This window comes from Lissotriton helveticus, chromosome 8, assembly GCF_964261635.1.
Source record: "Lissotriton helveticus chromosome 8, aLisHel1.1, whole genome shotgun sequence".
NCBI classification, from domain to species: Eukaryota; Metazoa; Chordata; class Amphibia; order Caudata; family Salamandridae; genus Lissotriton; species Lissotriton helveticus.
In genome coordinates this window covers 971995091-972010336 of record NC_136069.1, presented here as the reverse complement: position 1 = coordinate 972010336, position 15246 = coordinate 971995091, and the positions used below count along the sequence as shown (strand labels likewise).

The 15246-nt window shown below is 49.3% G+C and overlaps 1 protein-coding gene across 1 annotated transcript in view; it reads left to right on the top strand.

Annotated features, from left to right (window-relative positions):
• Nucleotides 1-8152: 8152 nt before the first annotated feature.
• LOC144771837 (zona pellucida-like domain-containing protein 1) overlaps nucleotides 8153-15246 on the top strand; it is a 558912-nt gene continuing 551818 nt past the window's right edge. Inside the window, exon 1 of the mRNA XM_078656105.1 lies at nucleotides 8153-8266. Within this exon, the coding sequence (XP_078512231.1) occupies nucleotides 8264-8266 (3 nt within the window). The 5' untranslated portion in view covers nucleotides 8153-8263. The remainder of the gene's footprint in view (nucleotides 8267-15246) is intronic.

Genomic DNA, 15246 nt, shown 5'->3' with positions numbered 1-15246 from the left:
CAGCCCTGCCTTGTGAACTATTGTCCTGCCTGCTGGCGCTGCCGCGGCCCTCTGCAACCTTCATCCTCGTGGGACCTGCTGGCGCTGCCGCGGCCCTCTGCAACCTTCATCCTCGTGGGACCTGCTGGCGCTGCCGCGGCCCGTTGTAACCTTCATCCTCGTGGGACCTGCTGGCGCTGCCGCGGCCCGTTGCAACCTGCATTCTCGTGGGACCTGCTGGCGCTGCCGCGGCCCGTTGTAACCTTCATCCTCCTTGGGACCTGCTGGCGCTGCCGCGGCCCGTTGCCACCTACGACCTCGTCGGGACCTGCCGGCGCTGCCGCGGTCTGACCCATCCGAACACCGAGCTCGAGGATTGTGAGCTATCACCGTTACACCTCCGTACCCATGGGTACCAAGACTGTCCCGCTACCCCCTTCCCTTACTAGAGACTAGAATTGAGAGGATCATCGTGTCCTGATCGCCTTGTATCGTACCACTCTACTACCAGAAGTGCCTATAAAAGGTGTTACCCTGATCTTTGTGTGGTGTCCATCTGTGGGGGGGAAGTTACCTGTCTGTGCGATCACTGTGCTCGGCCGACCCTCCAGGTCCCCGTCTAACATTGGTGGCTAGCGGCGCGATCCGAACCAACGCGTACCGTACAGACAGTAACTCACCCTACGACTAAAACCACAATGACGACCAAAGAGAGCGGATCGGCGGAGAAGTTCCAGATGGAAAAGCTGGAAGAATACAACCACCGAGAGCTCAAACAATTTTGCATGGACTTAGGCATTGCTACCACCGGGCTAAGCACAAAAGAAGACTTCAAAAACGCCCTAGAGGCCTGGACAGAGACAAATACCGCAACCCCCCGGGACCCCGCAGCCCCGGAAGTCAACACCACCCGGACGGAGGAACGGAGAACAGGCCCTTCCCGTGAAGAGATCCAAGAGCGGGAAAAAAATTGATTACACGAGTTAGACTTGGCACGACTCAGATTAGACGGAGAATTGAAACTGGCGGAACAAAAAATAAACTTAGAACACTTACGGCTCAGAGAAGAGCGAGAGGAAAAACAGAGACAGAGAGACCTCGAAGAAAAAAGACTGGCATACGAGCACGAGTGCAAACTAGCGGAGATAGAAATACACAAACTGAACAAAAACCTAGGGGTGCCCGAGCAACCACACTCCCCGGGTCCTACGGAGCAGAAGGTCCACATCCCCAAGGATGTGGTCCGAGAATATCACAGGAACGACGACATACAGCAGTGGTTCAAGGCCTATGAGATTGCCATGACCGCCCACCGGGTCGCTCGAAGTGACTGGGGAGCCGGTCTATGGGGGAGATTCGTCAACGAGGGTCGTGATGCCCTGCTGCAGCTTCCGGACCATCAAATGACGTCCTATGACCACATGAAGGCCGCCCTCCTCAGTCGATATGGGCTTACACCCGAAATGTACCGCCAGAGGTTCCGCAACTGCACCCGGATCCCAGGTACAACGTGGTTGGAATACGTGAACTATTTCAGCCGAGCCTTCGAGGGGTGGATCAAGGGTAACAACGTAACCACTTACGAACAACTCTTCAATCTCATTGTGTGGGAGCACCTCTCCAACAACTGCTTCATCGAGCTCAGGCAGCACCTCCTCGACAGTAAATTGACTGAACCCCGGCAGCTCGCCACCGAGGCTGACCGGTGGGAGAGCACCCGAGTGGCCCGGAGTGGGCCGAATGAGCAGAACAGAACCAACCAAGGTCATCATCGTCCCCGAGGAGGAGGAGGAGGCCCGGGCCGGGGCAGAGACGCCGTCCCGGCCGCGCCCACTAACGCCACCCCGGCCCCAGCAGGCCGGGGAAACCCCCCGATGCGCCCGGGGTTCCGAGCTAACGTGACGTGTCATCGATGCCAGCGAGTCGGCCACTATGCCAGTGACCCGACCTGCCCGAAGAACCAGGTCCCCGGGCCCCGCCAGATGGCGGCCGCCGCCCTGGGAGAAGAACAAGTCTCCGAAGACACAGAGACCTATGAGTCGGAGCAGTTCGAGTGGGAACCCGCCGCCATGACCCTGGCATGCCTGGGAGGAAGAGACATGGTCCCGCGGACTCCCCTGCCCGCCAACACTCGGAAGTACAGCCAATGGGTGAGCATCAATGGGCGCAAGGCCGAGGCCCTGCGTGACACCGGGGCCAGTGTGACGGCCGTCCGTTGTCACCTGGTGACCCCAGAACAAATCCTACCAAACGTACTTTGCCCCGTCCGATCGGCAGATAACTCGGAGAGCCTGTGTCGGATGGCCTGCGTCCCCTTCGAATGGGGAGGAGTGTCCGGCATGCTGAAAGTAACTGTCCGCGACGATGCCCCCGTGGACTGCCTCCTGGGGAACGATCTCGAGAGCTCCCCGTGGGCCGCTGTAGAAAGAAGAGAGCATCTGGGGATGTTGGGTCTCCCGGACTGGGCGTGCGTAACCACCCGGTCCATGGCCACCCGCACCATCCCTAGACCAGAAGAACCAGAATGGGCAGCACCTCCGCCCGCGATCACTCCAGAAGAAGACTTCCTCCAGACCGACCACCCGGACCCCACCACAGAGGGGTCCACACAGCCCCCCGAGCTTCCCGACCTGGCTCAGTGGCGTCAAGAAGGGGGGCCCACCCAGGAACAATTCCGGCAGGAGCAAAAGACCTGCCCCTCCCTCGAGGGATTGCGACAGCAAGCGCTCGCCCAGAGCCAAGGAGACACCACCGGGGCCCACTGGGTTTATTGGGACAATGATCTCTTGTACAGCGAGCAGAAAATCGCAGAACTGGGGGCCGGGCGAGTGCTGGTGGTGCCCCTCCACTTCAGAGACTTCCTGTTGAACCTAGCCCATGATGTCCCCCTGGCCGGGCACCTGGGCCAAGACAAGACATACCACCGCCTGGTGACTCACTTTTTTTGGCCCAAAATGAGAAATGACGTCTCCAACCATTGCCGGTCCTGCCCGACCTGCCAGGCCAGCGGGAAGAGCGGCCGCAAACTCAAGGCACCCCTACAACCATTCCCCGTGGTGACCACCCCATTCGAAAGGGTGGGAATAGACATTGTGGGGCCCCTGGACCCCCAAACAGCACAGGGGCATCGCTTCATCCTGGTCCTGGTGGACCACGCCACCCGCTATCCTGAGGCGGTCCCCCTCCGTACTATAACAGCCCCAGTAGTGGGTCGAGCCTTGATGGGGATCTTCTCTCGAGTGGGCTTCCCCCGGGAAGTCGTCAGCGACAGGGGTACGAACTTTATTTCAAAGTATATGAAATCCCTCTGGCAGCAGTGCGGAGTCACTTACCGCTTCACCACCCCCTATCACCCCCAGGGGAACGGACTGGTCGAGCGGTTCAACCGCACCCTCAAGGGGATGATCATGGGGCTGGAAGAACCCCTACGCCGCCAGTGGGACGTGCTACTACCGTGCCTCCTCTTCGCCTACCGAGAAGTCCCCCAGAAGTCCCTCGGCTTCAGCCCCTTCGAACTCCTGTACGGACACCCCGTTCGCGGGCCTCTCAGCCTAGTGAAGGAGGAATGGGAAATGGCCCCCCTAAAGACCCCTCCGGACGTCTACAAATACCTCCTGACCCTCCGAAATCAGACCCGGAACTTCAGGGAGATCGCTAAAGCCAATCTGGAGGCCAGTCAGGAGGACATGAAGAAGTGGTACGACCAACATGCCTCCTCCATCGAGTTTGAACCGGGTCAGCAGGTATGGGTGATGTCCCCCATCGAACCGTGTGCCTTGCAAGACAAATGGACGGGGCCCTTCAAGGTGATCGAGCGCAGGAGTCCCGTCACCTATCTCATCGACCTGGAGACCCCCCGGAACCCCCTCCGGGTCCTCCACGCCAACAGGCTCAAACCCCACTTCATGCGCTCAGAGCTCAGCCTGCTGATGGCGACCGACAGTGGCACAGAAGGAGACTCCGAGCCCCTTCCTGACCTACTGAGGACTCGGGAAAGAGATGGCTCGGTGGACGGGGTCCGACTCTCCGAGGCCCTGACCCCAGAGCAGCGTCAAGATTGCCGAGCCCTCCTGCTGCCGTTCGCAAACCTGTTCTCCCTCGCACCCGGAGTCACCTCCTGGTGCCTGCACGACGTGGACACGGGGGACAGTCCTCCTGTCCGACACCGGGCGTACCGAGTACCGGATCGGGTACGTACATGCATCCAAGAAGAAGTCTCCAAGATGCTCGCCCTCGGGGTCATCGAGCCTTCGGACAGTCCCTGGGCCAGCCCGGTCGTCCTGGTCCCCAAGGCCGCGGCACCGGGCACCACGCCGGAGCTCCGATTCTGCATCGACTATCGGGGGCTGAACGCGGTCACCCGAACCGACGCTCACCCTATCCCCCGAGCAGATGAACTAGTCGACCGCATGGGGGCAGCCCGCTACCTAAGCATCTTCGACCTGACAGCGGGCTACTGGCAGATCGGCCTCACCCCCAGGGCCCAAGAACGTTCCGCTTTCTCCACCCCGGACGGGCACTACCATTTCAGAGTGATGCCCTTCGGCATGAAGAACGCTCCAGCCACCTTTCAAAGACTGGTGAACCAGGTATTGGCGGGCCTCGAAGAATTCAGCGCCGCCTACCTGGACGACATCGCGGTATACAGCCGCCACTGGGCCGACCACCTCCACCACCTCAGAGCGGTCCTGCAGGCCCTCCAACAGGCCGGCCTCACCATAAAGGCCAGCAAGTGCCAAATCGGCCAGGGGTCCGTGACCTACCTCGGACACCAAGTGGGGAGCGGTCTGGTGGCCCCCCTCCAACTCAAGGTAGCTGCCATCCAGTCCTGGCAACCCCCCGAAACACAAACAGAGGTCCGAGCCTTCCTGGGGCTCACCGGATACTACCGGCGGTTTGTGAGGGACTATGGCAGCATTGTGGGGCCCCTCACGGAACTCACGTCTAAGAACAACCCAAAACGAGTCAACTGGACTCCCGACTGTCACGCGGCCTTCGAGACGCTGAAGGCCGCCATGTGCACCGCTCCGGTGCTCCAGGCCCCCGACTACAGCCGCGAGTTCATCGTGCAGACCGATGCCTCCGACCATGGTATTGGGGCCGTCCTCTCCCAACTGAACCCCGAAGGAGTGGACCAACCCGTGGCCTTCATCAGCAGACGCCTACTGCCCCGAGAACAGCGCTGGAGCACCATTGAGCGAGAGGCCTTCGCAGTGGTATGGGCCCTCAAGAAGCTCCGGCCGTACCTCTTCGGAACCCATTTCCGGGTACAGACAGATCATCGGCCCCTGCAATGGCTCATGCAGATGCGGGGGGAGAACCCCAAATTATTGCGATGGTCCATCTCCCTGCAGGGGATGGACTTCACTGTGGAGCATCGCCCTGGCCAAGACCACGCCAACGCGGATGGCCTGTCCCGCTTTTTCCGCCTCGACGAGGAAAGTCCCCAAGAAGATGGGTGACTCTCCCCGCCTTCAGCTGGGGGGGACGCATGTTGGACAGGCCACACGAAGGGCTCGCTCCCTCCCCGCAGGACAGGGCCCGGGCCACCGTCAGCACCATTGCCCGGCCCAGCCGCCATCTTGGACACGGCACCACGCGGCCGCGCGGCCTCAGCCCGACCCCACCCCTGGGCCTGGCCAGGCCCCGACATCCCGGCACCACCCTCCACCCAGGAGGTGAACGGACCACTTGGCAGGTCAATGGGAGTAAGAAGTGTCGATGGCTCTCCCCCGCCAGGTGCCGAGCACCCCCAGCCTCCTCGGGCGCTGGCTCCACCCCCCTGCTGGGTGTCTGGACTCCCTCATCCCAGACCTCCCGACCTCCAAGAGCGAGGGTCCGGACATCAAAGGGCGCCAGACCTATAACTGAGGCCGCCCCAGGACAGGAAGGCAGTTGTATCCTGGAGTCGAGAGACACCGCGACGAACTCATCCTTGACGGACTGCTGGCGCTGCCACAGCCCTGCCTTGTGAACTATTGTCCTGCCTGCTGGCGCTGCCGCGGCCCTCTGCAACCTTCATCCTCGTGGGACCTGCTGGCGCTGCCGCGGCCCTCTGCAACCTTCATCCTCGTGGGACCTGCTGGCGCTGCCGCGGCCCGTTGCAACCTGCATTCTCGTGGGACCTGCTGGCGCTGCCGCGGCCCGTTGTAACCTTCATCCTCGTTGGGACCTGCTGGCGCTGCCGCGGCCCGTTGCCACCTACGACCTCGTCGGGACCTGCCGGCGCTGCCGCGGTCTGACCCATCCGAACACCGAGCTCGAGGATTGTGAGCTATCACCGTTACACCTCCGTACCCGTGGGTACCAAGACTGTCCCGCTACCCCCTTCCCTTACTAGAGACTAGAATTGAGAGGATCATCGTGTCCTGATCGCCTTGTATCGTACCACTCTACTACCAGAAGTGCCGATAAAAGGTGTTACCCTGATCTTTGTGTGGTGTCCATCTGTGGGGGGGAAGTTACCTGTCTGTGCGATCACTGTGCTCGGCCGACCCTCCAGGTCCCCGTCTAACACTTCCTATTGCATTTCGATGCCGCAAAGGCACTTTCTAGTGTTTTGATACATGTTTGGTTACTTACCTATCAATTAGGAGCAACCAAACTTCTTCATAGACGGGGTAGCACAACTGCTGCCCAACCAATTGACAGTAAAGATGATCAACAAATGGGCAGAGCAAAAGCTGTTCACTCTCCTCTGTTGTTGAAGTATTTTTGTGTTTAAATGACTGTTGGTAAACATCTAAAGCTTTCTCTAGCCAGACCAAAATGACGTACAGAAGCAAAGTTGTTTTATTATTCTAAAACATGTAAACTTAAAAAATATAAACTAAATAAAAAAGAAGAAATTCCTACCAGTAACCTATAAACAATACCGCAAATATAGGTCATATTAGAGCAAGTGATATATAGGTCATTTAAGCATGAACGAATTGTATTCAGCAGCACACAATTAACTCACCCTCCCTGCATATAAAGGTAAGTAAAAAATGAGTTCTCATTTGAACATTGTTTTCAACTCGTAAGATTGCCGAGTGCCCAGTAGAAATAGTCAATCAAAATACCGCAGGCTATTTTACTCTGCCTTCTGTGCGGTCTCCTGTTTTCTAATTTTTAGTTCGATACAACACAGGTACTTCAGCAGCGTGCAGCAAGCAATAATGCCAAAGGTGTTCGATTCATCAAAATCAATTTAATTTTATATCTTGAACAAGTCATGGACCAGATTTGTATTCTACTAAGGCCATTTTTGCCGATTTCTTAATGCAGTCTTTACTTGTAATACTTGTAGCCAGCCTCCAACCTTAGCATTTCCCCAAAGAATGTTAAATCTGAAATTCCTTTTTATTTTTACACGGATTCTATTTTGTAATACAAATGAAATGATAAACTCAGGTCCAAGCTTTAACGTTTGATCCACGTCGAGGTGCATTATTTTTAAATAAACTGCTAGCTAGCAAATGTCTAATTTCAAAGTTGCCTCCTTACCATTCCATGTTAAAAAATATAAAAATAGGTTTCAACAATGGCAATTACTCAACCATGAAAATGTCTGCTGATGGTAGACAAAGTGGCGATTGCTTATGACTAGGGTCAAAGTATGAATTTATTAAACTGAAGGCCATTCCTACCTGACAAGTGGAGAAAATCTATTTGAACTCACACTACAATGCAAATTCCGGTGTATTCATTTCTAACATTACTACAGCTGCACTTAAATGTTTTTGAATTATTTCTTGTCATGTGCAATAATACTTGATGGTCTATTTTCCAGGCTCTAAAGAAGAATATCCCATTATGCTAATAAACATGAAACCTTTCTGAATTTTTGATAGTCTATTTTGTGCTTTCGGTCACAGCCAATACATCTTTGGAAACATAGTCTGGGAACTCCCTTGGATCACATTTCGCGTTTTAAATAATCTAAAATAGGCTTGTGAATATGTAGAGCTCCGTTTTCAGTGTTCACGTCATACTTATATTCTCTGTATACTTAGCTGATGTATAACCGTGTTACCTTATAGCCCTGTTATTGTATACCGTTACTGTTCTTGCCTCAGGTATGTCGCTTCTACTTACTTGACAATTACTCCACTTGTTAGTCTTAGGATGTGTGTTTTACCAAATACTGGTAAAACTTTGACCTACATTTTCTCCAATCGTGTAACTGCAGAGATGTATATAAGCTTCAAACCGTCCAGACAAAGGGTGCAAGAAGACAAGGAACTGTCAACGCAGAAAAGCTGATCCTCGTATAAACACTGCCTTTGACATACTTTTGGTAATGGTAAGTTTCAAAATTCTTGTTTATTTGAAATTATGTATATTAGTATAATATCATGCAGGTTTAAAAAATGTGTATTGTGGTATTATAAAATCAAAACAAAACGTCAATTAATCAAATGTTAGCTTTAGACAACTAGATCGCCTACACTGTAAAGTTGAAGTATGCTTCATATTCTTAAGAATAACCAAAATGAATGCAATATGTCATTTGCTTAAAGCGGAGCTGGCAGAATATAAAGGTTGTTATGTGACCGTAGGTTAAGGCTCATAACAATTGCCGTATGAATGGACTGCCTGAAAACACGCATTTGATCTTTCGGCTTTTTTGTGTTTATTTTCAAAATATTCATGTGGTTGTTAAAGCTAGTTTAGAGGTAGAAGTGTCTTTTCGGAAAGGACTCGTATGAGTTTGCGTCGCAATTATTCCACTTGTTAATTATCAACTGGTGCACAAACTGTTAAAATATATTTTATCCTTTGATTATATAACGAATGGAGTCCAAAGTGTTTTTCTTGGGTCCCCAATCAGCGCTGATTTTGGCAAAACTGTGTTTCTCTTCATCTTCCTTTGCATGTCCAACTGAAATGTTCCGCGGCTCTCTTTCTTTTACATGAACAAAGGATCTTTCAGAATCACAAATGCGTTTGTGCGCAGTGGACCATCAAAGGTTCGATGGGCCCTAATACAAGAACGGAAACAGGGGCCTTCTGCTCTTGAATAAAAGATGGCCATAACGGGTGCGCTGTGGCCCTCGCATACCTGGACCAGGGTGTCAATAGACTTCTTCCATTAATGATACCTGCAGGTTCCCAAGTTCCATTTCCACTTGCCATTTCCTCTCCCATCCTCCCTTATCTCGGTCCTTTCACCCTTCCTCCGCATTATGACATCCTCTGTCTTTTCCCCTTCTGGCGCTCACTCATTCTTATCACGTTCCTCCCTTCACGTTTTTCTTCTCACTCTTCTAATGCTCCTCTCTTTATTTTTCCCTTCGCTCTCTCCCTCAATCCATCGTATCGTTTCTCTGCTATCTACAGCCTACCACAACCTCCCCTTATTCTACCTGTTCTATTCTTATTTCTGGATCCTTTCTCTTGCTTTTTTCTATTTTTCCTCGTCGTTATCTCCTCCCTTTCACATGTTCTTTCTCCTCTCACCCTTCCCTGTCCTTTGAATCCTTTTCTCTCTTTTCTGTTATTCTCATTCCACTCCCAGGTAATCCTCCACCCTGCATGACTCTTCCCTACGACTAAACAGTGCCAGGATCGAGGCAGGCTGTTTAAATAATTCAGAGCAACTTGAAGTGAGCCCCAACATCTCTGAGTCCTGGAGCCACCACGTCCTCCTGCACCACTATGTGTTTGAGGTTTATGTTGTCAAGCTTTTCAAGCATCTTATTCTAATTTAGTTGTGAAATCCAATCTATCCGGTAACCGGGTAAAGGGCGCTCTACTGAGTATCTGGGTCACAGAATAGATACAATAGACATTCAAAACATATGCTCCCAGGGGAAAGAAGAGTTGGTTACCAAACAACTCTACCTCAGCCTACATATGCAGGCAGTAATACATACAAAATAGAACCTCCCCGAGCACACAAAGAAGTCATTCTTATTAATTTTCAATGTCCATAATTCTATTCTTCTTCTGTCCAAATCGTACTTCCTTCAATTGGTACAGCACTCCAGTCCATATATCCAAATCGTATAGTATAATGTATTCATCCAATAAGTTACAAGTACAAGAAGGATTTAAGGATTGAGAGTTGTGCGGGGTGTTACTAGTTCGGACTAGAGTGCTACTTACTTGATTTTGGAATCTATTTTTCAGCCCTGAAGAAGTCTATGTTGCTTGATTTAGCAAGACAAAACACGTGTTGGCTTCCTAAAATATAATTTTTTGTTGGATGAATACATTATACTATACAATTTGGATATATGGACTAGAGTGCTGTACCAATTGAAGGAAATATGATTTGGACAGAAGAAGAAAAAAATTATGGACATTGAAAATTAATAAGAATTACTTCTTTGTGTGCTCATGGAGGTTCTATTTTCTAATCTAGTTGCATTGTAAATGTCCACAGACACAATACAGTTAACAACATGCATAAGATTTAAGATGAGTGCCATGACTTTAAACAATACTTTTAGCAGTCATAGATATGTAGAGTTGTAAGAAGGGAAAATGGGAAAGATTGGGGAAAGAGCCATAAGGGACAGTTAAATTGATTTGAGGGCATTATTGTGTATTTTCTTCCTACAATGGAAAAGTATTCGACCTGTGAAGTACATCCTAACAGTTACAAACAGAGAGTGTTTTTAGAACAATGGAGCTCGGGTCGCAAACGCACTCCTTTATAAGGAGCTTATTTTTGAGCGCCCTGCTTCCCTTTTGCACAACATAAAGTGGTACATGCTTGGCTCAGGGCTCTCATTAAGATATATGAAGCCATGAAAAGCCACCTAGTGGCTTTGAGTGGCCTCATAAATCATGAGTAAGGCTACGCAGCGCTTGATGTGTGTTGCAGTGGGGTGATGTTGCATCTGATTTAAAAAAGCATGTGAACTTCGGAAAGCGCCAAATCTGTATGCCTCCCGAGGTGAGGCGCAACAAGGAGAAATAACTTTATTTCTCCTCGTTTTTTCCTTTTTCACTTTTTCCATGTGTGCCGCATTCTAAAACACCTCTTTACAAAATCATGCAAACCTGAGGAAGCGCCCAATCCTTATGCCTCCCAAGGTGAGGTGAAGCAAGGAGAAATATCTTTATTTCAACTTGTTTTTTCCTCTTTCTATGTGTGCTTCATTATGCAGCACAGCTAGAAAGAGGAAAATGCATCTTAGGATTGTTTTTGTGCAGGAAGGTGACCCTTCCTGCACAAAAACAATCCTGCCTTCATCAAGAGGCATCCTTGCACAATGGTGCTAGAGTGCCTACATTGGTGCTAAGCTGTCGAAGCCTCGCCAGCAGAGGCAGAAAGGACAGGAATACAGAGCTTAAATATGGTGCATTCCTGCCTTTTTACCCTGGCTTAGTACAGAGCTGCAAAGTGCCTTGGGGGGCTGACCTATATAAAAATGATAAATCTGTTTGGCCTTTGAGAAACAAGATATTGTTGGACGGCGATTATGTGATGATCTGGACAGAATCACTTGGCAAGAGGGAGGAATTCTTGCATGTTCAGTTAAAGAAATTCAATCTGCAATCCTTTGCACAGCACAGATGGTGGTCTCGTCTCTGTTCAGTCGTCAATGGCTACAAATGAAAGAGAATACACCCTCCTCTCCAGCTTTATAGCACTAGCTTTCAAGACCAATTTCAAGTACAATGGTTTTCTTAGTTTGACCATAGTAATAACTCTTTGTTAAATAACACTTGATCTGAAAACCATCAAAGTGCTCTAGTAACAGGTGTTGTTATATTAAGTATTATTACAAAACTGAGGGCCTCATATTGAAGTCACTGAATGTTGGCCCCTAACTCCAATCCCCTACATGGGATATTGCTAACTCTGGGAGAAGAATTTACCCAATAATATACGTGAGAACCTGAGAGTACCCTTTGAATTAAGGAAATAATAGGGTGCTCGGTATTTCCGCACCCAGTTTCCTTGGTTATCCATCATTTCCCCCACGTTATTTCACTTGTGGACTCTCTGGGTGACACCAGACTAACCACAGATCTCATAACTCGATAGGGATAGTTAATACTTTATTAACTCAATTGAAATTAAGAGGCCATTCATATTGACAGGCTCAATGGTACTCATGTAATCTGCTCCCGAAGAATGAACTCTAAGGGGGGCTTGGCAGGATTCATCAGTCGTGACTTCCACTGCAGAAAAAAAGCGATCAGTAAGTCTATCAAAATGTAAGAAATGTTATGAGTTGTCCAGTTAGGGTGGCATGAGGCATTTCAATCTAAAATGTCACTACCATTTAAAATCGTGTTCCCAGATGTGGGAAAATACTATCAAAAGGCTTTGCTGTTTTTAAAGTCAAGAAGCAGATAACAAGACCGACCTGTCCTACTAATTAGGAATTGCTCGGGTAACTTTGCATTCTTTCTTTTTTGATTGGTTATGTCGGTGCAGGAGGGGCACGCCAGATGAATATCAGTCTTGGCTTCTTGCAAAAGAGCAGACCATCATTAACTACAAATTCACATCCCTCTGCATGGGAGCACATTAGAGATGAGAAAGCATGTTTGCCTATCAGATCTCATGGGTTAGAGGCAGCTTTAGATACCAGTCACAAAATGATGGGCTTCCCCTAAGATTAAGAAAGCCTCAGAGCCAAACAATCTGGCACTTGGAAATGATTAAAATAATACTTCTTGCCAGCTAGAGATTACTCAGGACAGCACTGCACGTTTGTTTAGCTCATCTGAGTCATTACAAGTGGATACTTTAAGCACAAATGAGACTTGGACGTACTTGGATGCAACATACCAGCCTGAACAGTTAGGCCATATACCCTATGTAAAGGAAGATGATTATTTTTTATTCCAAAGAACAACGTGTTAAATGCCATGTTGATTCAGAAACAAAAGTGGAGAATCCACGGAGGTGATGGCATCTTTTATTTGCCAATTAGGAATAATACAACAATCATTCAGGCATGCTTGTAAAATTTCGATATGCCTATCAGTTATTCCTCATATATATATATATATATATATATACATTCAAAAAACGTTCAGTGTCTCCCAAAATTGGCGGGATGCAGAGGGTTTGAAAGAGAGGGCGTGCCCTATATTTTATAAAGATAAGTGAGAAAAAAACAAAAGTTGTTTGCCCAAATATTTACATATTCCGGTTTTCGTCAGTGGAGCAAAAGTTGGTGGGTAGAGTCTGCTCTTAATCCCCACTGTCATTTAACAGAGGAAAATTTGAGCCCACATTATCGTTACAACGGAGAGGGCTGAAGGCATCTGGAGCACCTTCTATAACATGCAAAAAACGGGTGCAATTGGTCAACTCACTGTGCCTCCTTGCTGGCATGAAATCGAATGGTACACATCAGAACTGAAGAGGTTAGAAAGCACTGACAGACCCATTTCCATCCTTCACTTTTTGATTAACATAAAGCCAAGGGGCATATTTACGAGCTCCTTTGTGTCAGCGGAGCGTAACTTTTTGTGACTCTTGGGCGGGCACAATAAAAAATTCATATCTCTTTGGCCACGTAAAGCCACTATGCGTTGCTTTGAATGGGCTCATAGATATGGAGTAAGGCAGAGCAGTGCAAGTTGCTGTTTTGCTTTACTCTGCACCCAGTAGGCAATCCATGGGCGTTGTGGTGGGTTTTCCCAAGCAACACTCATGGATTTTGATGCTGTGCCAGATTTACAAGATCCTGGACACCTGGGGACGTGTCAAATCCTTATGCCCCCTGTAGGAAACATCTTGTAAAATGAGGCTCAGGCCTGCCATTGTAGAGCCTGTGTGCAGTCTGGGACTTCCATATCGACTTGGCAAGTGCACCCACTTGCCAGTCCCTAAACCCTCTCTTTTCTACATAACAGTCAATAAGGTAGGCCCAAGGTACTCCTGTGGGCAGGGTGCATTGTATGTAAACAGTAGGACATGCCCTGATGTGTGTGGCATGTCCTGATAGTGAATTACAGCTAGTTTCGTTTTTCACTATTGCAAGGCTACCTGTTCCCATAGGTCAGAATGGGCAGTTTGATTATAACATCTTACAATCGTAACTGACCCAGGGAACACGGTAGAAAAACGAGTTTAGTATGCCTGAACTCAGAATGTTAAAATACGTTGTTTAATGAGGGTGATTTTTACATTCTGTGTTTGAAAATACCACTTTTAGAAAGTAGGTATTTTCTTGCCTAACCACCCAGTATGCCTCTGCTAGGGTTGTGTATTCCATGTCTGGTTTGTGAGTGGCAGGGGGCTGTAGAGGGCTTTGGCTCCAGGAGTCTGATGGGTCAGGGCTGGGCTGAATGGGACCTGCATTGAATAGAGAGTAGGGGGAGGAGATTTCCTTTCACTTGCCTGAGCCTTCATAGAATAGAGAGTAGGGGGAGGAGATTTCCTTTCAGCTACCTGGGCCAGGTCTGCTTTCAAAAGTGCTGTCTCCACCTCCTGCCAGGAATCTGCACCAGGGAGGACAGACCTGGTTTTGACTAGGTACAGACCCTCTTTGCCTTCAGAGAACAAAGGATTTTGTAGAATAAATATTGGGGCCCAGAACTTTAGATCACTTCTGGGAATCAAGGCATACCTTTGCCAAGGAGAGAAACCAAGGACTTCGTCAAAGGTACTTACCTCTGCCAGCTAGAGACCCCCATTTCTAACACTAACACTCTATTTGTGGTAGTGTGGGCAAGCAGTTAAGCTTATCAGAGGGTAGTGCTATGCATTTGTTGTTTTCACTGAGACAATAAACACACACTCAAGAATAAATACAAGACCAATTTATAAAAATACCACAAATTTTTATGCAGTTTTTCAGACCAAGAACTTCGTTCTACAGTAAGTACTTTTTAGGAAATGGATTACTTTTGTGCTCAATTACACACCAATGAAGTCAATGAAACAAAACAAGAAAAATAATATAAAATCAAACAGTTCGATTTCAAGGTTCCCGTTCAGGATTTAAGTAAGCAGCAAGGCCAGGCCCAATGTTCCACCAGAGGATTCTGAGGAGCATCCCGTATTCAGCTGAGAGCAGGATGCTGAGGTCATTGGTAGTTGCTGCGCTACGAAGAAGGGGGCCACCTGAAAATACACTGCACAAGGGGACTTAAAATAAACGCAAGGGGTCCCACTCGAGGGAGCAGATTGCAAGGGCCTCAGGACCCCAGGGGTACAGCTTGTTCGTCAGTACCCAGGCCATGATGAGAGCAGATAGGTAATGTCAAGATGTCCTCGTGGTCAGGAGCAGGCAGCTTGGAGAGATGGTTCCAGGACAGCTGGTCTAATCACAAAGTGGGTCTCAGAGGTTGCTATATCCATCG